This window comes from Lampetra fluviatilis, chromosome 1, assembly GCF_964198595.1.
Source record: "Lampetra fluviatilis chromosome 1, kcLamFluv1.1, whole genome shotgun sequence".
NCBI classification, from domain to species: domain Eukaryota; kingdom Metazoa; phylum Chordata; class Hyperoartia; order Petromyzontiformes; family Petromyzontidae; genus Lampetra; species Lampetra fluviatilis.
Window position 1 is genome coordinate 21,027,028 of NC_136275.1, and position 24,086 is coordinate 21,051,113.

Genomic DNA, 24,086 nt, shown 5'->3' on the forward strand with positions numbered 1-24,086 from the left:
CTCGCCCCAAAAGTCTGTTAAGGCTATACGGGGGATCTTTGTCTTTGTGTGTGCGAGCGGTAGAGCGCCGGGTGTCAATGCGAGCGAAGTGGGAGGGCGCAGGGAGGCAAGGCTAAGGGATATGGAAAGGGAAAGAGCTGGGAGCGAGAGAGAGAGAGTGAGCAAGTGAGAGATGGAGAGAGAGAGGAGGGCAGGGGAGGGGGGTAGATTGGATGAGGGGTGGGGGAGGGTTGAGAAGTGCTAGCGAGGCTATCGCGGGGAGGAGCGGTGGGGGTAAAGCAACACTGGGGGGAGGAGGAGGGGAGGGGAGCCGCAGCAGGAGGAGGGGAGGGAGATCAAGCATTGGGTTGGTCGCTGGGCAGCTGTGCCGGCACCTTCCGGGCAGAGTATAAGCGGGCGGGAGGGAGCTGCAAGGAGGGCGGGCGGGCGTACTCTCGGCGCACTTCATAAGGGAACTTTTGAGTCGACCTCTCCGGGAAATGTTGGTGCCGCACGGCCGGGAGGCGGAGAGAGAACCATGCTACCGGCTGCGCTGCGCCCATCCAGCGCAGCGTCGCACGCAGCCGCTCTGCTCCTAGCGCTCACGCTCCTCACCTGCGCCTCCAACCCCGTCGCATCTTACTTCGGGTAGGGCGCTCGCGACGGTTGGTCCCAGCAAGCGCGCGCGTGTGCGTGTGTGTGCGTGTGTGTGTGCGTGTGTGTGTGTGCGCGTGTGTGTGCGTGTGTGTGTGCGAGTGTGCGCGTTTGCACGTGTGTGTGTGCGTGTGTGTGTGCGTGTGTGTGCGCGCGTGTGTGCGCGCGTGTGTGTGTGCGTGCGCGTGTGTGTGCGCGTGTGTGTGTGCGCGTGTGTGCGTGTGTGCGCGTGCGCGTGTGTGTGTGTGTGTGCGCGTGTGTGTGCGTGTATGTGTGCGAGTGTGCGCGTGTGCACGTGTGTGTGTGCGTGTGTGTGTGCGTGTGTGTGCGCGCGTGTGTGCGCGCGTGTGTGTGTGCGTGTGTGCGCGTGTGTGCGCGTGTGTGTGTGCGCGTGTGCGAGTGTGCGCGTGTGTGTGTGTTCCCGCGTGTTTGTCTGCGTGTTTGTCTCCGTGTCTCCGCGTGTCCCAACGTTCGTCGGATCACGAAAAGGGATCGGTGTTTCTTGTGACGGCAGCATCAGTGCTGCGCCCGTGTTCGTGTCGGGATGTACGGGGTATATAATGCGCGTGCGTCGCGATCATCATCAGCAGCAGCAGCAACAGCAGCCATGGTCGATCCACTGCTGGATAATGCGCGTGAGGGTGAGTGGTTCGGGGCAGCGCCGCGCGCGTTCTACCTCTGCGCGAGGGGGGAGTCGGGAGGCGCTCATCAGCTCCCCCGAAAATTCGCCGCGCGCACACAGCGCCGGCTGGCCCCTACCACCACGACGACAACTACGAGAGAGACTTGCAACAACAAGAAAAAATCATTAACTGCCGCGGTTAATATTTAATATTTTTCACACTGGTCCCAGTTTTGTGTTTATTCTTCCTCTTCTTCGTCTCCTCCACACAAATGTAACCGATGGAAATACGGACGTGGTCATTTACTCAACCCTGTGCGAAACAAACGGTCACCGCTCATCACCGTCATCATTGGCCACGGTCAATCCTCTGCCGGATGATAGCCCCCCCCTCCCACCACTCTCCTACTCAAAGCCGCCGCCGCAGCCGCCGTGATCCTACGCACGAGCCAAACCCAAACGCTCCATCTCCGCGGCGGACGTCTCGTGGCGCCCTCTCGGACGCGTTCCGTTCATTGGCCGCCGCTATCCGATTGCCAAGCAAAAGCGGGCGCCGGTTTCGTGTCGTCTTAAACAGCGCGGGCATTTAAATTACGTGGAGCGACAGACAATAAAAAACGAGCCGTGAAACTGTTCATCATGGAACGTCGGTTATGCGTAACGGAGGAGGAAACACCAACAACGAAGATCCCACCCCCCCAATCCACAACCCCCCGTATAGCCTGAGCAGACTTTTGAAGCGAGTGCCGTTAGCGAGTAGCACCTAGCGTGCGGCCGCCTTTGTCTCCCCCGTGGCGATGCTCACACACCGCAGCCAGGCAGTAATTTGAGGCTGAGTCAACCTAGGAGAGGTCCCAGGACCGCTGCAGATAATCCTCGCCGTTGTTGGCAGCCGTGAGCGGGAATCGAGCTCGGGTCGACGGGTTCGTAGCGCAGCGCGCTCGCAGCTACACTGACGCTCGCCCACCATTGAAAAACCACCACCACTATCAACAACACCACCACCAACACCACCACCGCACCAACCTAAACAACCTCTCACCTCGCGCTCTATTCACGCGGCGAAGCAACGCGGGTTCAAAGTGTACAAATGCAATGATTTACCGTTGATCGCAGAGTAATGTCCATCACACACATCCTCCCCTGCTCTCTCTCTCCACCACCACCAACCCCACAACTACCTTCGCTCCCCACTGCCCCCCCCCGCCGCACCCCCCGCTAACCAACACAACCACGACCGAACCCATCAAACCCCACCTCTCCGTCTCACCCCGACGACGGGGGTTTACAGATTAACGGGCAAGGAACCCCTCTCCGCGCTCATCTCGGGGCCCGAGGCGGCTCACGCGGGCCCCGTACCCCGACCGGGCCGCCTCAAGGGCTGCGAGCGTCTGCAGCTGGGGGGCGAGAGGAGGAGGCTGTGCAGGAGGGACCCGGGCGTCGCCGATGTCCTACTGGGCGCGGCCGAGCTGAGCGCCGCCGAGTGCCGCGCGCAGTTCAGGGGCGAGCGTTGGCAGTGCGAGCTCGAGGAACGCTACCGCCTCAACATACTCAAGCGAGGTACATCGCCAAAGTGCAAAGATCGCCCCACCCCCACCTCCTCCCCGCACGCGTCTTGTAGCGTTAATAGACTCGTTGGGGGCAAGTGCTGTCAAGCGAGTGGGACATGCGAAGGGTCGATCACGGCACACCAGGCGACGGGTGGGCAGCAACGCGCCCGGCGATTTTTTTTACCATCGTCAGCGTTGTCAGCATCAGCACCATCATCGCCGTCGTCACCATCGTTGTGACCAGCATCACCATCAAATCCATCGTCATGAACATCATAATCACCATCATCACCACCATAATTATCATCACCACCACCATCACCATCGTCATCACCATCACCATAATCATCATCACCACCACCGTCATCACCATCGTCATCACCATCACCATAATCATCATCATCACCGTCATCACCACCATCGTCATCACCATCACCACCATCATCATCGTCGTCGTGACGTGGGTTCTACCGCATGATGATCTGCGTGATGTCTCGACGTTTCGCTCCACCGTCGATCTTCTCCGAAAACGTTTCATTTCTTGATTTTATCCACGTGCTGGGAGCTTCCTTGAGAGACTGAATCGAGCGCCTCACTTGAGCGTCGGGAAAGTGAGCGGCTCGATTCAGCTGTACAAATAAGGAAGCTCCCAGCCAGCACGTGTTGCGAAACGTCGGACATCACATCATGCAGCACGTCTCGAGACGGCGCCATAGAAAATGAGTGTTCTAGATAATAGCAAAGCTCGAGCGGTGGCGCTGTGGTTTGCACAACGCACTCTTTGAACCAGGCCCATTGAGTTCCAATCCCGTACACGGCTGTCATCAGTTGTAAATGATACATGAACAGATCTTACCTACCCACCACCACCACCACCAATCCGGCTCCCCCCACCCGTGTCAAAACCCCGTAGTGAGGATCACGGCGAAGTATGTTCAAACATATTCTCTGGGTCTTTCGGCAAAGTCACGTAGATAGGTTCAAAGAAAATCATAAAAACTAAATCTACGACGTTTCGATCACAAACGATCGCTTGTGCTGCGATCGAAACGTCGTAGTTTTTGTTGTTGTTATTTTCTTTGAACCTTTCTACGTGACTTTACCGAAAGACCCAAAGAATATGAATTCCTTATGTTCAAACAACAACAAACCAAAATCGACAATTGCACTGGGAGATCATCCCGAAGGGTGCTGACTTCGGGGCCGTGGTACATTGCGATGTCTATTGTTATTCTGATGAAGGTCAAATAAATAAGTCGCTGGGTAAATACTTACTTGCAGAGCGTGGTGGGCTTGCAATGATACTGCTGCTGCTGGCACCACTTGCCACGGCTATTACTGCTGCTGGTGCTGCCAGTAGCGTAGCGTGCCACGAATGAATGACTGCTGCTGCTGCTATTGCCGCTGCTGCTTTTGCCGTATGCGATTTTCCCTCGCTCTGTGCGCGTTGGGAGCGACACATTTGGGGCAGAGTCGGGTTCCTTGCACAAATGTTGCTACGCCGAGTGGAATTTTTTTTTCTTTCCATTTTATATCCGGAGAGCAGCTCCTACGATGGATGGAGTTTGTTTTATTTGCACGCAAGCGACGCACGGTTGGGTTGGTCGAGGTATCGCATCCTGCGTTTGGATGACGAATTGTCCACGCTCACTTTTCCCCGAGTACCGGGTTTGTTGGAGGTCGATAGTGGTCCGTGCTGTTACGATTGTAGAAAACTTCCACCAACACTATCGCTAAAATTACCATTACTGTTGCAATTACTATTACCACTACTTCTACCATTACTATAACCACTACTGTTACTATGACCACTACTATTACCATTACCACTACTAATAGCATTACCACTACCATTACCATTACTATTACCACTACTATTACTATTACCACACCATTACTATTGCCACTACTGTTGCCATTAACACTACTATTACCATTACTATTACCATTACCACTACTATTACCATTACCACTATTACCACTACTATTACCACTACTATTACTATTACCACTACTATTACCATTACCATTACTACTATTACCACTACTATTACCATTACCACTACTATTACTATTACCACTATTACCACTATTACCACTACTATTACCACTACTATTACCACTACTATTACTATTACCACTACTATTACCACTACTATTACCATTAACACTACTATTACTATTACCACTACTATTACCATTACCACTATTAGCACTACTATTACCCACACTATTACCATTGCCACTACTACTACCATTACCACTACTATTACCAGGACTATTACCATTACTATGACCACTACAATTACCACTACTATTAACACTACCACTATTACCACTATCGTTAACTCGGCCACTACTATCATCACTACTACAGTACGAATCGTACTACAGTACTGCTATCACGATCACCACTGCTGTTACCACAGTACTGTTTGACCATAACTACGACCGATAACCAGTGCTGCCCTACCACAATCGCTCCTACTTGTGCTGTCGCAATAGTTACTACTGGGACCACATAAATCATAGTTCGCGGCTGCTACCACATTGACTCTTACCACGACAGCACGCCACGAAGATAACCTCAGCAGACTGTTGGGGCAAGTGCTGCTAGCGAGTAGCGCCTATGAAGGGCCGGCACGGCACTACGCCCGGCCGCCTTTGTCTCCCCAAGTGGCGAACGTTTAACACACCGCGCCAGGTACTCATTCGAGGCGAAGTCGACCGATACAAAACAACTGTCACCATCACTACGAGCACATTGCTGCTGCGCCTACTGATCCGGTGAGAGCGCCCGTCCCCTGCTGCGAGTTGGCATCGATCCGGTGAACCCAGTTCGATCCCTGGCCACGGCCACCATCAGATGTGCGTACGTGGAGGGTACCTGCGTGTGCCTGCGTGCGCGTGCGTGCGTGGGGGCGTGGAGCGGTGGCGCGGGGGTTAGCGCAACTATGCTACGAACCCCGGCGACCAGAGTTCGATTCCCGCTCACGATTATCTGAACCGGTTCTGGGCTTCCCCATGGTCGACTCAGCCTCAAATGAGTACCTGGTGCGGTGCATCAATATCGCCACGAGGAATACGAAGGCGCCCGGACGTGGTGTTGGCCACACATCCCATCGTGCGCCGTGCCACCCTTCATACGTGCCTGCTAACAGCACTTGCCCCAACAGTCTGTGAAGGCTATACGGGGGGTCTTTGTCTTTTTAGGGGTGCGTGGGCTACGGAGTAAGCGGCTACTCCTTAGTTTGCTCATTGCGCTGTACAGTCATCCCGACGACCTGAGTTCAATCCCAAGCGCAGATATAGCTACCCAACATCAGTGGCACGTCTTAATTTGTACCAGTTTTAGGCCTCATCTGGGTCAACTCAGCCTAAAATAGTTACTGTACAGTGTCTGCTGCGTGTGTGTTATCATTATCAGCATTAATGACACAAAGGCGACCGGGTGTGGTTATGACTACACTTCCTCATCCTGCGTTGAACCAGCCCTTAATAGGTGCTTGCTAACAGCACTGACGGAAGGAGCGCAAATGTGTTTCGACCAAAATAAAATCCAAACTAATATTTCAGTGTCTCCTGTCTCACGAACGTGCGCCGCCGCTCGTGTTATCGCTTTACCGTTGGCTTTACACCCATGGCGGAAATGCCACGTTCCCACGACGGGGCCAGTCCATCCATAACAACCACTTTCCTATAAAACGGCAATAGTTTTTTATTGAGCCAAGAGCGATGGTGGACCCTCGCGTCTGTGTGGTGTCTGCGGTGATCAGGATGAGTTCCAGCACAAAGTGTGCGTACCCGTACATAGCAAACAGCCCACTGGCTAAGGAATAATAAACAACTACGACAATAAACGTTGCATATCTGCTACTCTAGGAAGCGGTGGCGCCGTGGTTAGCAGAAGCCGGGGTCGATGTACGGCACCCGTCCTTACACCAGTGGCTCTTCATGTCTAAACTGATCCGAGGAACTCCGGCCACTTTCCTAACCGGTACCTAAGTGTGGTCAAACGACTCATCCATGGGTAAGCTTTCAGCCAGCAGCGAGTTAACAGAGGTGGCCGCTCATTCGTATTGTATCGTTGTCTGTGCGTAGTTGTGCGTGCGTTAATTAATTCATCATAACCGGTCATGCTCTGTCAGCGGGGTCGGCTATGATGTTCGCGCGTCATGAGCCGTGTGTGCGCTCTAAGATTTCGTGTACGCTACGCGATGCGTGTGATCGCGATCAGCCACGGTCAAATCTACTGCCTCCCTGAAAACGCCGCCAGCTCTCACGATCCCAGCGATGTTATATGTGCAGCATGTACGTGTTGAACGTATTTCGCGCCGCGCGTGACCAACCGTGCTCATCGGAGGTTAGCACGTTTGGCGAAGCAACGCAGTAATCTATCTCGCATCATATACCCATTAATATGCTTCCGCTTATTATTTTAGTAAATGATTGTTTTAATATATTTATACTATTCTTTGTATGCTGAGCGTCTGCTGCTGCGTCCTGTACAGCGCTTTGCGATCCTTGATGAAAAGCACTACTATATAAATGTAATTATTATTATTCTTGGTTCTTTCGGTAAAGTCACGTAGAATGGAAATAATTAATAAAATAATAAAAATAAAACATAATAAAATAATTCTCACGACGTTTCGGCCACAACGCAAGCAGCCGTCCTTAGGTGAAGAACAAGTCTGTCGGCAGCTTGCGTTGTGGCAGAAACGTCGTGAGAATTATTTTATTATGTTTTTTTTACTTTATTACTTTCATTCTACGTGACTTTACCGAAAGAACCAAGAAGATGAATCCCTGCAGTCACGAAAGCTTTAAATCGAAATGTAATTATTATTATCAGCACGGGAACTAATTTATTCGCTCCGTCTCCCCCGTAGATGTCCTCTGGGAGGCATTCCCGAACCTTGGCTGCCACTCCGTTGTTGTTATTATTACTACAATTGTCCATGGTCCATGATTCCTCCTTCAGATGAGCCCTGTGCCCAAGGCCAGGCCAATATCGAATGTGTGAAGAACAAAAAAAAAGCCACCCCTACATAATAGATTGATGCACAATGAACACTAGTGTGTGTTGTTGTGTGATACACAAACTATAACTTCATTCATTGCATGGGTGCGTGACGTGCGGTGATAGTGCACGCAATTACGCTGGCACGCGTGGTATGCGCGTGTGTTTACCCACGTCAATAATAACAACAACAACAACAACATCAACAACGGGTACACCGAGACTGCGGGGAGGAAGGATGAGAGAGGGGATGTCTGCTAATGCCACTGGGGAGGTGCAAAAGTATAAAGTAGGAGTGGTGGGAACTTCATTCTGGATTCTCTGGAGCGTACCGCCCCGTGGGTGGGTTTGCGTTTGTGTGTGTGTGTCTGTGTGTGTGTGTCTGTGTGTGTGCGTGTCTGTGTGTGTGTCTGTGTCTGTGTGTGTGTCTGTGTGTCTGTGTGTGTCTGTGTGTGTGTGTGTCTGTGTGTGTCTGTGTGTGTGTGTCTGTGTGTGTCTGTGTGAGTGTCTGTGTGTCTGTGTGAGTGTCTGTGTGTCTGTGTGTGTCTGTGTGTGTGTCTGTGTGTGTGTATCTGTGTGAGTGTCTGTGTGAGTGTCTGTGTGTCTGTGTGTGTGTATGTCTGTGTGTCTGTCTGTGTGTCTCTGTGTGTGAGTGTCTGTGTGTGTGTGTCTGTGTGTGTGTCTGTGTGTGTCTGTATGAGTGTCTGTGTGTCTGTGTGAGTGTCTGTGTGTCTGTGTAAGTGTCTGTGTGTCTGTGTGAGTGTCTGTGTATGTGTCTGTGTGTGTGTGTCTGTATGTGTGTCTGTGTATGTGAGTGTCTGTGTGTGTGTCTGTGTGTGTTTGTGTGTGTCTGTGTGTGTCTGTGCCGCATGGGGAGCGGTAGCGGTTTAGCGCGCTGCGCTACGAACCCGGCGACCCGAGTTCAATTCCCGCTTACGGCCAAAATCAGTGACGATTATCTGAACCGGTCCTGGGCCTCCCCTCGGTCGACTCAGCCTCAAATGAGTAGCTGATGCGGTGTGTAAACATCACCACTAGGGAGACAAAGGCGGCCGGGCGTGGTGCTGGCCACCCACCCGCTCGTGTGCCGTGCCGGCCTTTATAGGTGCTCGCTTAACAGTACTTGCCCCTACAGTCTGCTAAGGCTACACGGGGGGATCTTTGTCTTTTGTAACGCATGGGGAGCGGTAGCGTAGCGGTTTAACGCGCTGCGCTGGCAACCCAGCGAACCGAGTTCGATTGCCGCTCACGGTCAACGCCCGTGACGATTATCTGCACCGGTCCTGGACCTTCCCTAGGTCGACTCAGCCTCAAAGCAATGCCTGGTGCGGTGTGTAAAACAGTGCCACAAAGGCGACCGGGCGTGGTAAGTGCCACCCCACCCCCTCGTGTGCCTCGTTCGCCGTCATAGATGCTCACTGACGGAAATTGCCCCGACAATATGTTGAGGCTATAGGTGGGATCTTTGTCTTTGTCTCGTACGTGGTCTGGGTGGGGGAGCGGTGGCGTGATGGTTGTCGCACGGGAAACTCGAGTTCAATTCCCTGTGACGGCTGCTAACATCGGTGGCTTATATCTGAACCAGTCCAAGGCCCCCTTCACACGATGCCTCCAACCTGTGTATGCCCTCGATGCGCTCCTCATTCATCCATCTATCGGTGCGTCTCACGTGACTAATTAACTGCGGCATGTAGCTGCCCACGGATAGACCCCTTCAAGTATCTCACCTTGCACCCATGAGCTTCACACAGTGCTAGTATGGGGCATGCGATTTGAGTGCACATTAGGCTGTTCAATTTAGTTGTCCGATGGTTCTGAATACGGCTGATTGCCGGAAACGTCTGCCTATTATATGGATTGGCTGTTTATTTTCTGTTTTAAGGGATTGGTAGTGACGGGCGTGGAGAGTTATGATCTCATCTAATATCCCGTGTGTACACACAAACCATTTAGTCCATTACAAAGCGCGTCACTTTCTCGTGTCTGAATTACCCACGACTGCCGTGCCATTGAAATTATGATAAGCAACTGTAAGCTCTTCCCCCCCCCGAAACGTCTGAATCTTTTTATTTCTCTAAGTGACATTTTACTTTAAATGTTTAGTATGTGTACGTATTTTGGAATATTTTGTAATTTCGCTGAAACCCAGGGGCGGCGTGGCACAGTGATCGGCGCACCTGAGCTGCTCCCTTCAATTCAAGGCCACGGCTGACATCAATGGCGGGTGATAATCAAAGCGTCCTCATCAAAACCGCAACCATCTAATAGTGACGATAATTAGTTGCCAGTGTCATTAATAGCGTCATCGACACGGCTAAACGGAGCAGACGCGTTTCTCGAAACAAACAGTGTGGTTTGTCGAGCCGCGTCCCTTAATTAGAGTCGCAGAGCACGTGGGTGAGTTAAATGAATGCGGGCCGTTTTTCATGTAGATATATATACACAAGTATACAACGAATGCATGCTACCTCGTGCACTTTAAGCTAATGGCAGTTCCCATCCAAATCCACTGAGAGGCGACGCCGCGTGTCTGTGAGGACGGTGACCAAATCGAGACCGTGTCGCTCCAACACGCATTGAAAAACTTGTTTCTTACCTCGTTGCTTTTGTATTTGTTCAAAACGTATTTATGCCGAAGAGCCACGCTGAGTCGTAAGCCTCTTTTTCAGGAGGCTCCTACCGCATCACTTTATTTTTTAACGTTTTTTTTACCAACTAATTTAATGGAATAAAAAGAAACGATTTTTTTTACCTACGTGACTTTACCGAAAGAACCAAAGAGTATAGATTCCTGCAGTCACGAAAGCTTCAAATCAAGATTGTACCGATTAGTTACTACTTCAGCACACCGATGTGTTGGAGAGTAAACCCAATACATTTACAATTTTAAAACGAAGTTTCGCTCGTAATTACACCCAGCCTCATCGAGCGATTTTGCCAGAATTCTGAAGACGTCTTCCTGCTTCCGATTTTAACATTTGCGCGATCTTACCCAAAAAACCATTGTTATGAATAACACGATTAAAACAAAACAATGTGTTGTCTTACCAATAAAGGGCCACTGAGCTACACATCTCTTTTTCAGAAGCGACCTGGCCACAGATGATAGCTCAACGAAGTGGCTTGTCATCGTGTGGAATATTATAGCAGCCAAATACTCGAAACGCACGTTGTTTATACATGTGGAGGGAAACCCCGGAGAAAAATCCACGCGCCCACGGGGCGAACACGCAAACTCCAAATATACAACAGACGTCAGGGCCGGGATCGAACCCACGTCCCTTCTGTATACCAGGCGAGGTAGTTAACATCTCCTAGCCACCGTGGCGCCCCCAAGTGTAGGAGAAAACGGAAGCACCCGGAGAAAACCCACACTCGCTCGACGGTAACACCGTCATCCCCGTACAGATAGGATCAGATAGCGATTAGTCCTCTTCCCGCACCGCCTTCTCCTGGCGAGCCAGGGGTTGTTATTCGGCTCCTCCTCCTCCTCCACTCCCACGTCAAGGGAGTTCCACACCATCCCTCGCTGCTTGCCCTCACACAGCGCTGGGTCCACAGGCAGTCAGCCACGTGCAGTTCCAGGAGCAGCAGCACAGCCGACGACTGCCCGGCAGACCGCTGGCGATGCGGCCGGCTTGATCGTGCTCGCCGTTGTTATTATTTTGATTACTTGAAGGAGACTTTAAAGTGCGGGCTATGCCCCGCTGCTGCTTGTTGCGAGGAGGGTATTTTTGGAAGCTGAAGGCAGAGCGGGGGAAATGGCTCAGGAAGGGGCACGGCGCCCGGTACCGGTTCGCCCGTAGCCCTGGCGGCACCGTGTGGTGTGAGTGTGGTGTGTGAGTGTGGTGTGTGAGTGTGGTGTGTGAGTGTGATGTGGTGTGTGTGAGTCAGTGTGTGTGAGTGTGTGGTATGAATGTGGTATGTGAGTGTGGTGTGTGAGTCTGGTGTGTGAGTGAGTGAGTGTGTGAGTGTGGTGTGTGAGTGTGGTGTGTGAGGTGTGAGTGTGGTGTGTGAGGTGTGAGTGTGGTGTGTGAGGTGTGAGTGTGGTGTGCGGTGTGTGAGTGTGGTGTGAGTGAGTGTAGTGTGTGGTGTGAGTGTGTGAGTGAGTGTGGTGTGTGAGTGTGGTGTTTGTGAGTGAGTGTGGTGTGTGAGTGTGGTGTGTGTGTGTGGTGTGTGAGTATGGTGTGGTGTGTGTGAGTGAGTGTGGTGTGAGAGTGTGGAGTGGTGTGTGAGGTGTGAGTGTGAGGGTGGTGTGTGAGTGTGGTGTGTGAGTGTGTGTGTGGTGTGTGAGTGTGGTGTGTGAGTGTGGTGAGTGTGGTGTGTGAGTGAGTGTGTGAGTGTGGTGTGTGAGTGTGGTCTGTGAGTGTGGTGTGAGTGTGGTGTGTGAGTGTGGTGAGTGAGTGTGGTGTGTGAGTGTGTGTGTGGTGTGAGTGTGTGAGTAAGTGTGGTGTGTGAGTGTGGTGTGTGGTGTGTGAGTGTGGTGTGTGAGTGTGGTGTGTGTGTGTGGTGTGTGGTGTGAGTGTGGTGTGAATGTGGTGTGAGTGTGTGAGTGTGGTGTGTGAGTGAATGTGTGAGTGTGGTTGGTGAGTGTGGTATGTGAGTTTGTGTGTGGTATGATGTGTGTGGTATGATATTTGTGTGTGTGGTATTATGTGTGTGTGTGTGGTGTGTGTGGTGCGTGTGGTGTGGTGTGTAAGTGTGGTGTGTTAGTGTGGTATGATGTGTGTGTGGTGCGTGTGGTGTGTGTGTGTGGTGTGTGAGTGTGTGTGTGGTATGATGTGTGTGTGTGTGGTATGATGTGTGTGTGTGGTATGATGTGTGTGGTATGATGTGTGTGTGTGGTATGATGTGTGTGTGTGTGGTATGACGTGTGGTATGATGTGCGTGTGTGATGTGTGTGGCACGATGTGCGTGTGTGGTATGATGTGTGTGTGTGTGGTATTATGTGTGTGTGTGGTGTGTGTGATATGATGTGTGTGTGTGGTGTGTGTGTGGTATGATGTGTGTGTGTGTGGTTTGTGTGGTATGATGTGTGTGTATGGTGTGTGTGTGTGGTATGATGTGTGTGGTGTGTGTGTGTGGTATGATGTGTGTGTGTGGTGTGTGTGTCGTGTGTGTGGTATGATGTGTGTGTGTGGTGTGTGTGTGTGGTATGATGTGTGTGTGGTGTGTGTGTGGTATGATGTGTGTGTGTGTGTGGTGTGTGTGTGGTATGATGTGTGTGTGTGTGATTTGTGTGTGTGTGGTATTATGTGTGTGGTGTGTGGTATGATGTGTGCGTGGTATGATGTGTGTGTGGTATGATGTGCGTGTGTGTGTGGTGTGTGTGTGGTATGATGTGCGTGTTTGATGTGTGTGTGTGTGGTATGATGTGTGCGTCTGGTATGATGTGTGTGTGGTATGATGTGTGTGTTTGTGGTGTGTGTGTGTGGTATGATGTGTGTGGTGTGTGTGTGTGGTATAATGTGTTGTGTGGTGTGTGTGTGGTATGATGTGTGTGTGGTATGATGTGTGTGTGTGGTGTGTGTGTGGTATGATGTGTGTGTGTGGTATGATGTGTGTGTGTGTGGTATTATGTGTGTGTATGTGTATATGTGGTATGATGTGTGTATGCGTATGTGTGGTATGATGTGTGTGTGGAGTGTGTGTGGTATGATGTGTGTGTGTATGTGTGGTATGATGTGTGTGTATGTGTATGTGTGGTATGATGTGTGTATGCGTATGTGTGGTATGATGTGTGTGTGGTGTGTGTGTGGTATGATGTGTGTGTGTGCGGTTCACTTCCTGTGCGCTGCTGCGTTTTGGCGCATCCGCGGGCGGCGTTGGCTGCCTGCTTTGATGCCCCCCCCCCACCACGACGAGGCCGAAACCAAACAAAAGGGCCGCGCCTTAATGCGTTTTTTGCAAAATATTCCGTGCTCGGGTGACGTCACGATGTTGTGTTGTTGTGTTGCTGTGTGTGGTGCGTGCTCGCTAACAGCACTTGACCCTCATTAAAAGTACGTTTGAGGCTACGTGGGGAGGGGGATCTTTGTCTTTGCCTGGGTAAGGGGGAGGGGGGTGGTCAGCACCACACCCAGACGCCTTTGTCTTCCCAATGCTGATGTTTACACACCGCGCGAAGTAGTTGCTTGAGGCTGAGTCTACCTAGGGGAGGCCCAGTACGAGTTCAAATTCTCGCCACTGTTATTGGCCGTGGCAGACTGTAGGGGCAAGTGCTGTTAGCGACGGGGGGCACCCATGACGGCCGGCACGGCGCTCGAGGTGGTGGGGGTAACCATCACCACGCCCGGCCGTGGCGATATTTACAGAGCGCGCCAGGTTGATCATTTGAGGCTGAGCGGACCTAGAGGAGGCCCAGGACCGGTTCCAATAATCGTCACTGGTGTCGGCTTTGAACAGGATTCGAACTCGGACTGCGGGGGGGGGTTCGTAGTGCAGCGCGCGCGCTAAGCCACAGACGCGCGACAAATCTTGACTCAAAGCTTTCGTGACTGCAGGAATTCATATTCGTTGGGTCTTTCGGTAAATACTCTAAGGTTTTTCGGTAAAGTCACGTAGGTAAAAAACTAAAAATAATATAAATAATAATAGAAATAAAGTCACGTAAATAGGTTCAAAGAAAAATAACAAACAAAAAAACTACGACGTTTCGATCGCAACACAAGCGGTCGTCATCTCCTGATAGTTTTTTGTTGAACCTATCTACGTGACTTTACCGAAAGACCCAAGAATACACACACGCCAAACACAACAACGACGACGACGACGACAAAGATCCCCCCGTTTCGCTTTTAACAAACTGTTCGGGAGCCAAGTCCTCTCAGCGAGTGGCACACACGACACGACACACACGACACCTCTTCATCGTGCAGAGGAAAGACATTGGCCTACTCCTCCTCCTGACACGTGCCCTCTGTGTGCAAGCGCCGTGGCCGATGTTCGTCGTCGTGAGCCGTGCTTTTTGTTGCGCTCGTGATAGACAGCGACGCTTTCCGTCAGCTTTAGCGTCACACTCAAACGGTGGGCAAATGACTTGGCTTCAAAACTCATAAAACAATTGTCGTGTAAGTGTTCGACCCGATACTTTAATGAGTGTAGACCTCGAGGCTGATTCTTTGTCTTAGATTATTTTTGGGGGGGATGGGAAGAGGAGAGGGGGTGGTGGAGCTGTAAATTAAAAAAAAAATGTTGATTTCTCGTGATAGGTTATAGACTCAACTGGATAATTGTTCCAATTCTCAGTTTTCCAACCCTTCTATAGGACATCGTCACAATTAAAATAATGAAACTTATTAGCTCACGATTGTATCTATGTATGTGTATTACACGCACACAGAGCTCGCGTATACAGTATGTAGTATAGGCTGCCATGCAGTCTACATGTTGATTTAACTTCATGAACGATACGCTTGACAGATTTTACCCTTTAGAGTGCAGATAAGTCGGCGTATTTGAATATTCGTTCGTGTAGAGATTTTACGAAATAGCCGACGTGGATTAATATATAAAGTACACACATATATACAGGACTTGTATGTCGCACATCGCATCGAGATCGCAGAGACAGAGAGAGAGATGGACACAGGGTTTCGCCGACATGCCACGTGTGTTTGAGACGAATTATTTTGTCGTCTGCCGTTTCAGATCGCTCAAGCGTTCCGGTCGAGCAAAAAAAAAACTCACTTATTTATATATAACGAATATGTTGGTAACATTTCAACCACATGCCAAACTCTTATCTATTTTATTCTTATTCTCTATTGTTACCCTAAATAGATATAATCAGAGAATCAGAATATGTATTTATAATGAAGGAATCCGAAGAGCTATGAAGCTCTTTGTCACAGACGTTCAGTAGGTAGTGATGTTTCTTGCTTGGCGTTTGGGAGACTTTGGGTTGGTTTGCTCGGTAACTGTGATTTAATAATAATAAACAATGTATTAATTTTGAACTTCTTTCGCATCGTACGTAGCCAACAGCGCTAATCGGAGGTGCGAGGAAGATTGACATAGGGATGTAGACGAATGGCGTGCCACCTTTATGGACATGTTACACAGAGTGATGGACGCACTGGGAGATTACACGTGGCAATGAATCCAGGAGTGGATTGCCAGAGGAGTGGAGATGAGTTATCTCTGTACCTGTGGAGGGTAACAGCATCTCCCTGTGGGGAGTAAAGAGCGTGCGCGCACAGAGAATGAGATGTGCATATCAGGATCTTTTGGGGGAAACGGATCGATTACTGAAACAAAATCAATACGCAGGCAATTCGCCTCCTGTGTTTTTACACATCCCATCATTTCAGCAACGCCGGTTCAACTCGAGCAAACTCTGGACCGGTTTCGATATTCAACGTCTCATCAGCAAGGGTCACGCTTGCTGTAGGCAACAAGCCCGATAGCTCTTAAGCGTTCGTGTGCGTGCATCTCCAGAACCCCGACCCTGACCCCGTGTGTTCACATGCGTGTGCGTATGTCCCTCTGCCTCGCTGGGAAAATATACAAGCGAAGCGGGTTGTTTGCGTGATAGCGAGCGGTATACGATGAGCCGATCAGCCGCGCATTGCAGAGAAACCCACGGGCATCTGTCAGAGCCGGAGGTGACTGGGAAGACATTGGCGTCCCTGTCAGCGTGCGTGTGTTTGTGTTATGTCTGTGTTATGTGTGTAAATATATGTGTGTGTGTAAATGAGTCAGCGCTGGGGAGACAAAGGCCGCCGAGCGTGGTTCTGGCCACACCACCTCCTTCGTATCTATGTATGTATGTACGTTGAACTTCTTTCGCACCGTACGTAGCCAATCGTGCTGAACGGAGGTGGGGCGTTAATAGGCGCTCGCTCATTGCAACTTGTCCCAACAGATCTGTTTCGAGCACTAAAGGTCTTTGGCTTTGTGTGTATACTGTACATCTTAGATGTGCTCGCAAACAGCACTTGCCCCAACTGTCTATGTTTGCTAAATGGGGACCTTTGGGGCCGTCTATAAATGACGCCATGCACCTAGGGGGGGGGGTCAGACATTTGTGACGATGTGACGAGGGGGGGGAAGGTTGAGAAATGTGACGTAATATAAAAATGCGCAACTTTAAATAAATATAAACAACACGTTCTTACTCTAAGAAAAATAAAATTATCATAAATGAAAATAAATCAATTAAATCACGACGTTTCGGAGGCAACGCAAGCTTCCTTCATCAGGTGTAAAAAAGGCACAGCAAAATAACAGTTGTGTTGCCTCCGAAACGTCGTGATTTAATTGATTTATTTTCATTTATTATTATTTTATTTATTATTTTTTACCTACGTGACTTTACCGAAAAAAAAAACCTAAGAGTATGAATCATTGCAGTCACGAAAGCTTAAAATCTAGAAACAACACGTTCTACTTAATTAAATAGACTTTTTAATAAATGTTTTCTCCTACAACATCAGAGTGCAGCGCCACATTAAATACGCACTACAATGACAATAGTTTAAAGCGATTTGAAGCGTGTTTTACTTTGGGGGGGGGGGGGGGTGCAGAGCTTTGTGACGTCATATCTGAGGGGGGTCTGACTTTTTGTGACGCCGTGTGACGAGGGGGGGGGGGGGTCAAAAATCGTCAAAAATCGCGTGACGTCATTTATGGACGGCCCTTTTATACAAGCGAGGTGCGGTGACGCACCTCGCTTGTATGTTCCATTCCCGGCCAGGGCTAACATCATTTGCGAGCCACATCTGAAAAGAACCTGGAGCTGGCACAGTGTGTGTCCATGTGCTGCATCAGCGTTGGGGAGACAAAGGCGGCCGGGCGTGGTTGCTGCTCACCCACCCTAGGTGCTCGCTCGCAGCACTTGCACCACCAACACGAAGGCGACAGGATGATGCGTGTTTCAGACAATCCATCAGGCCACACGTACGCGTCGGAATATAAACCTGTGTTGTGCTATGAAGAGGGGATATTGCCCGAAACGTCGAGCAGTACACACACATATATAGTTTTCATATTCCAAAGCGGAGCGTTGCGACCTCAGGCACAAGCCGGAAGGGGCCGCGTGGTGATGATGTCGCCGCAAAGGTGGCCCAGGTGGCCACGTGCAGGACGCGACTCCGGAATCACCGCTCTGTGCCGCGGATGAATCGCGATATCCGTGTGGCGTCTTCGACGTGCGCGTTGAACGTGCTTACATCGTGTTAGCGGCGATCGCAATGAATTAAAAACTAAAAAATAAAAATTAACATTTTTTATTTTTTATTTACATTTTTTTTTAACTTTTTTTTTTTAACCGGGCGATGCCCGATTTCAGCACGCTCTAACGCACATCCCTTGTGGTGCGTTACTCGTTGAGCAGTTTTACGTGAAGATACTCGCAGCCCCGAATAGCACGGTTGGCTACGTACGGTGCGAAATAAGTTTAGCATGCATACAAATACATACAACCGTGCGATGCGACTCTTATGTTCACATGAGTGGATACATCGCAAGCTCCTTGTCGTAGTTCACTGGTTGTGCGGGCACTGCGCACTGAGCCCTGTTAACCCGAGTTTGATTGCCGGCCACGGTTCGCATCAGCGGCGAGTTATATCCGAAGCAGATTTGGGAATTGAACCGGCTGTGTCCCGTATCCTTCCTCACCTTCACCAACCAGCGCTGACTAGCTCAGCACGATGTGTGTATGGGAGAGGTGCTATCCAGCAGTGGATTGACAGAGGGGTGTACAGTATTATTAGTATGTGCAGTGGGTTATGCCTGAATTGTTATTGATATAATTACTGTAGTAATCGTTATCATTCGTGTTACAGAATTATCATTCTCATCTAAGTGTTTGTTTGTACTTAATGGTGATGATAAATGATCCTGAACACTCTACAGTTATTACTCTACTGATGTAATGACTGTAAGTCTTAATCTGCACAGCGATTGTCATGTGTGCGTGTGTAGGGAGCGGTGGCGCATTGGTTAGCGGACTGCGCTACGAACCCGGCCACCCGAGTTCGACTCCCGTTCACGCCGAACACCAGTGACGTTTTTTTCTGAACCGGGCCATGAGTCTCCACTATGTTGACTCAGCCTCAAATGGTTCGGCCTATAAACATTAGCACTCGGGAGACAAAAGCGACCGGGCGTGGTGCTGGTCACCCACCCCCTCGTGTGCCGTGCCGGCCTTCATAGGTGCTGCTCGCTAACGGCACTTGCCCCAACAATCTGCTGAGGCTATACGGGGAATTTTTGTCATTGTCTTTTATGTGTGCGTCTATACTTGGGTCGACTCAGCCTCAAATGAGTACCTCGTGCGGTGTGTGAAAACATCGCTTCTGGGGAGACAAAGGCGGCCGGGCGTGGTGCTGGTCACCCACCCCCTCGTGTGCCATGCAGGCCTTCATAGGTGCTGCTCGCTAACAGCACTTGCCCCAAGAGTCTGTTAATTCCATACGGGGGATCTTTGTATTGATATACATCCTTGTAAATAGGTATGCATGTGCGATGTGTGTGTTTTAATGTGTACGGTACGTAAGTGTGGATGTGCATATGTATGTTTTCGTGCATGTATATATACGTGACATGTGCATGCTTGTTAAACGAATAAATACTGCGTATACACATACATACTGTCGAGACACAAATGCACAAGCTGATCAGAGCTCTGTGCGATCGAAACGTCGTAGTTTTTTTGTCATTTTTTTTATTTTCTTTGAACCTATCTATGTGACTTCACCGAAACATCCAAAGAATATGATTTCCTGCAGTCTTGAAAGCTTTAAGTCAAGATTTGACCATGCATGTGCCTGTATGTCTATCTGTACACGTATGCGCACCTACGATCAGTACCGTTGGCTACGTACGGTGCGAAAGAAGTTCAACAACACACATACTGCACATGTATCAATGTCTATGCGTATACAGTGCACACACGTGTGAGCATTATTGCTGTCTTTCTCCACGCCAAATGCCATCTCTCCATATTTCTCATGGCCATCCTCAAATCCATCCTCTTCCTCATGCCCATGCACACTCCCTACCTCACCCCCCGTCTCACTCTCCATTCCCGTTCTTGAACTCATCTATCCTCATCTAAACCCCCAATCCTACCTCGTCATCACTCAAATCCCCACCTCATCACTCACACCTCCCCCTCTGTCATCTCCACCTTTACTTCCCCATCCCGTGTCTCACCTCCATCCCACATCTCCACCTCTATCTCCCCATCCCGTGTCTCACCTCCACCTCCATCCCCCATCTCCACCTCTGTCTCCCCATCCCGTGTCTCACCGCCACCTTCATCCCCCATCTCCACCTCTGTCTCCCCATCCCGTGTCTCACCTCCATCCCCCATCTCCACCTCTATCTCCCCATCCCGTGTCTCACCTCCACCTCAATCCCCCATCTCCACCTCTATCTCCACATGCCGTGTCTCACCTCCATCCCCCATCTCCACCTCTATCTCCCCATCCCGTGTCTCACCTCCACCTCAATCCCCCATCTCCACCTCTATCTCCACATGCCGTGTCTCACCTCCATCCCCCATCTCCACCTCTATCTCCCCATCCCGTGTCTAACCTCCACCTCCATCCCCCATCTCCACCTCTGTCTCCCCATCCCGTGTCTCACCTCCATCCCCCATCTCCACTTCTATCTCCCCATCCCGTGTCTCACCTCCACCTCAATCCCCCATCTCCACCTCTATCTCCCCATCCCATGTCTCACCTTCACCTCCATCCACATTTCCACCATCCGCCGCGCGCCTCATCTCCCGTCTTTCCCCGTCCCCCAAACCCTCGCTCCTCCTCTCCCTCCTCCCGCCGTCACCTGATCCGCCACCGTACGCGGTCGGAAATCCGCCGCAGGTTTTCGCGAGACCGCCTTCCTCTACGCGGTGTCGGCGGCCGGCCTGGGCCACGCCGTGGCGCGGGCCTGCAGCCGCGGGCGTCTGGAGCGCTGCACGTGCGACGAGACGCCTGGCCTGGAGAACCGCCAGGCGTGGCAGTGGGGCGGCTGCGGAGACAACGTTCGCTACGCCGCCAAGTTCGCCCGCGCCTTCCTCCTGAGACGTGAGGCCAGCAAGGACCTGCGCGCCGGGGTGGACCGGCACAACACTCACCTGGGCATCAAGGTGAGCCGCCTGCCGTCGAGGGAGATAGAGAAGGGTGGGGGAGGGAGGTGGTCATTTGTGGGAAGGAGAATTAAATAATGGGTGAGTGCACGGAGGATGGTGGTGAGTGGGTCGCATGTACGTATGCATGTCGTTAACAACTCGTCACTATGGCGAGATGTTAACGACCTCGCCTGGTATTCAGGAGGTCGTGGGTTCGATCCCAACCCTGACGCCTGCTGTATACTTGAAGATTGCGTGTTCTCCCCACGGTCGCGTGGATTTTTCTCCGAGTCCTCCGGTTTCTTCCTCCACATTTAGAATCAACATCACGTGTTTAATGCATCTGTGTTCTGATACATTTCCACATGATAAGCCATTTCGTTGGGATATCGTTTGTAGCCAGGTCGCTTCTGAAAAAGAGCTGTATATCTTAGTGGGCCTCACCTGGTCAAATATAAATAGTTGATACATTTTTTGTATATTGAACTTCTTTCGCATATAATATAGCCGGTCGGTGAAGGCCGGTGGGTGGGTGGATGGATGGTGAGTGAGGGGAGGAGAGAGATACAGAGAGGGGATGGATAATGGGTAGTGAGTGGGTGGGAGGAAGGGAAAGCGAGCGGCTGGGGGTGAGTGAGAGGAGGAGAAGTAAGGCAGTTGTTGTGGTCGGTTTGTGGTTACTCTGGAGGGTGGTGACTCTGGGGATGAGGGTGAGTAATAGGTTAGGTGGTTGGTAAGTAGAGTGGAAGAAGGATCATGGCGAGTGGGTGATGACTGTGGGGAGATGGGTGGTAGTGGGTTGGTGGGTTGGTTTGTGAGTTCATGGAGGAGGGTGGTGGTGGTGGTGGTGGAGAGAATGATGCGGGAAGGAGTAGGCTGGGGGAGTTGTGAGTATTGGGGGATGTTCATGTTGTGGTGAAGTTGAGTGATAAAGGTGAGGTAGGCACTTGGTGATGTATTGATGGGAGTGAAGTCGTTTGCATTTCAGCTGCAGGTGAGTTGTACCTGAATGTTAGTTTTGGGGTCAGGTGCCTGGGTAAGATATATTTTGGAGTAAGTGTGAGATACACCTGGATGTGAGGTTCACCTGGTGTTGATGAGATCTCAGCAGGTAATCATGAACCTCTGGTGGCTAAATATCTTGGCAAAGTACGATTGATTCAACCAATGCCATTTCGATGTGTGCATAACGGGCGCAAAAAAAGTATTAATGGTCTTACTGTACCATAGAACATTATATCATGCAATCATTCATACGAATGCCCGCACCTGTGTTTTTTTTTTATTGGAAACATTGTTTACATAAGCAAGTAATTTAGTTCATAAACACGTTCGGTTACATCATAGACGAGGGCACATCCTCGATTCACATGTAACGCCTTGGCCTTGCCACAGTCATCAATAGGCGATCTGTGCAGCATCTCGCAATACTGTTAGCGAGCACTCCTTAAGGCCGTTGCCTCTCCAGTGCTGATGTTTACCCCCCCCCCCCCCGCTGCCGCCGCCTCCATGAATTACTCATTTAAGGCCGAATCGACCTCGGGGAGGACGCACGACCGGTTCATATATGACTCGCCACTGCAGTGCCGAATTATCCTAGTAGCAAAAGTAGCTACATATGCTACGGGCCCCGCACTTTCAAGGGCCCTGCGCTAAATACTTTCAAGCTATCGATTCTGGTTTAGTGATTCTGCACTTGCTCTATTACTATAGTACTATACTGCCTTCAACTTTCATGAACGACTGGGTGTTTAAGGTTAACAATTTGTCATATTATCTGACTGGATATCGCATAAAAAAATACAATTACTTTACTATGTAAGTAAAAAATGTGTGTTTTAATATTTACGTGTTTTTTTATTTTCAATGTAGGGCCATTTTACAACATATGCTACAAGCCCCGCACTAGCTTAATCCGGCACTGTGCCACTGATGCGTTCCATTGCATGGAAATCAAACCCAGGTCTCTCGGTGTTAATAGCCGCAGGCCGCCAAGAACGACGCCGCCGCTCCCGCGAGTAGGTTAACAACGCACGCGATTGCAGACCCATTGTCTCCCCCCCCCCCCCCACAATGCCCAGAGTTTACCTCTTGATTCCATTGCAGCGTAGCGCGGGGGGGGGGGAGATCTGTCACGCGTGCGTGTTAACGGCACTCGGACTGTGTGCCCCACGCTTTTCGTTCGGTCAAGTTGGACTTGTTGTAGATCAAGTGGTCGAGTCAAGTTTGTTTGTTTAACCGGTTGAGAACTCAAGAGACCAAACTAAACTAAAACTGCAGGTTTTTTTAACCAGATATTATGGCTCTTTTTCAGAAGCGACCTGGCCATTCCAAATGATAGCTCAACGATTTGGCTTTTCACGTGAACATTTAAAGCAGCTAACTGCTGTAAACGCACGTTGATTTTACATGTGGAGGGAAAAACCGGAGGACCTCGATGCAAAATCCACGCGACAACGATGGGAGAGGCGTCACGGTTGGGATCGAACTCACGACCTCCTGCATGCCAGGCGAGGTAGTTAACATCTCGCCACCGTGGCGACCAGGATGAGTCTCAGTTGCAAGGGTTGCTACGCGGTGCTGCTGGTGGTGGTGGTGGCGCTATTTGGGTGATTTTGTAAAACAAGTGCGGGTGGAAGAACGGCGTAGTGGTTAGGGGACTGCGCTACAATCACCACTGATTCCCGTTACTGGCGAACATCGGTGGCGAGTGATGTCTGAACCGGTTCCAGGACACCCCCTTTGCCAAACCACGCAGACCAGCGCGGTTAGGTATTGGCAAAGACACCCCCATAAATGACACGGCTTGAGTAGGTTATGGATTGACAAAGAGCCACACATTTATGTATTTAATGGGCAGTGGCGTTGCTAGCATCGCTGTCTGTCTGTAAGTAACTCGGCATGCAGTTATTCTACACCGGGCCCCTCCCCCGCGTCTCCCCTTTCCCTAATCCTGACGCCCTCCCACCCAGCAATTCAATCAGTCGTCACCAATCAGGGCCACGATTCGATTTAATAAAATATTCTTTCGGGACGCAAGTTTACCAACGTGTTTGTAATGTTTATACTAATATATATCGTTTGCAGACGTTTTGCTCGCTTCATCGATCTAAAGTCTAATACAGTGTTGGCAAATCATTTGCTTATACTATATTAAAATGTGCACAATTCATAAGCCAT

At 50.4% G+C, this 24,086-nt stretch overlaps 1 protein-coding gene across 1 annotated transcript in view; it reads left to right on the top strand.

Annotated features, from left to right (window-relative positions):
* The first annotated feature begins 427 nt into the window (after window positions 1-427).
* The window catches only part of LOC144933890 (protein Wnt-9a-like), a 39,531-nt gene continuing 15,872 nt past the window's right edge, over window positions 428-24,086 (top strand). Inside the window, exons 1-3 of the mRNA XM_078859177.1 lie at window positions 428-627; window positions 2,547-2,815; window positions 20,659-20,924. Coding sequence (XP_078715303.1) covers window positions 518-627; window positions 2,547-2,815; window positions 20,659-20,924 — 645 coding nt within the window. The 5' untranslated portion in view covers window positions 428-517. The remainder of the gene's footprint in view (window positions 628-2,546; window positions 2,816-20,658; window positions 20,925-24,086) is intronic.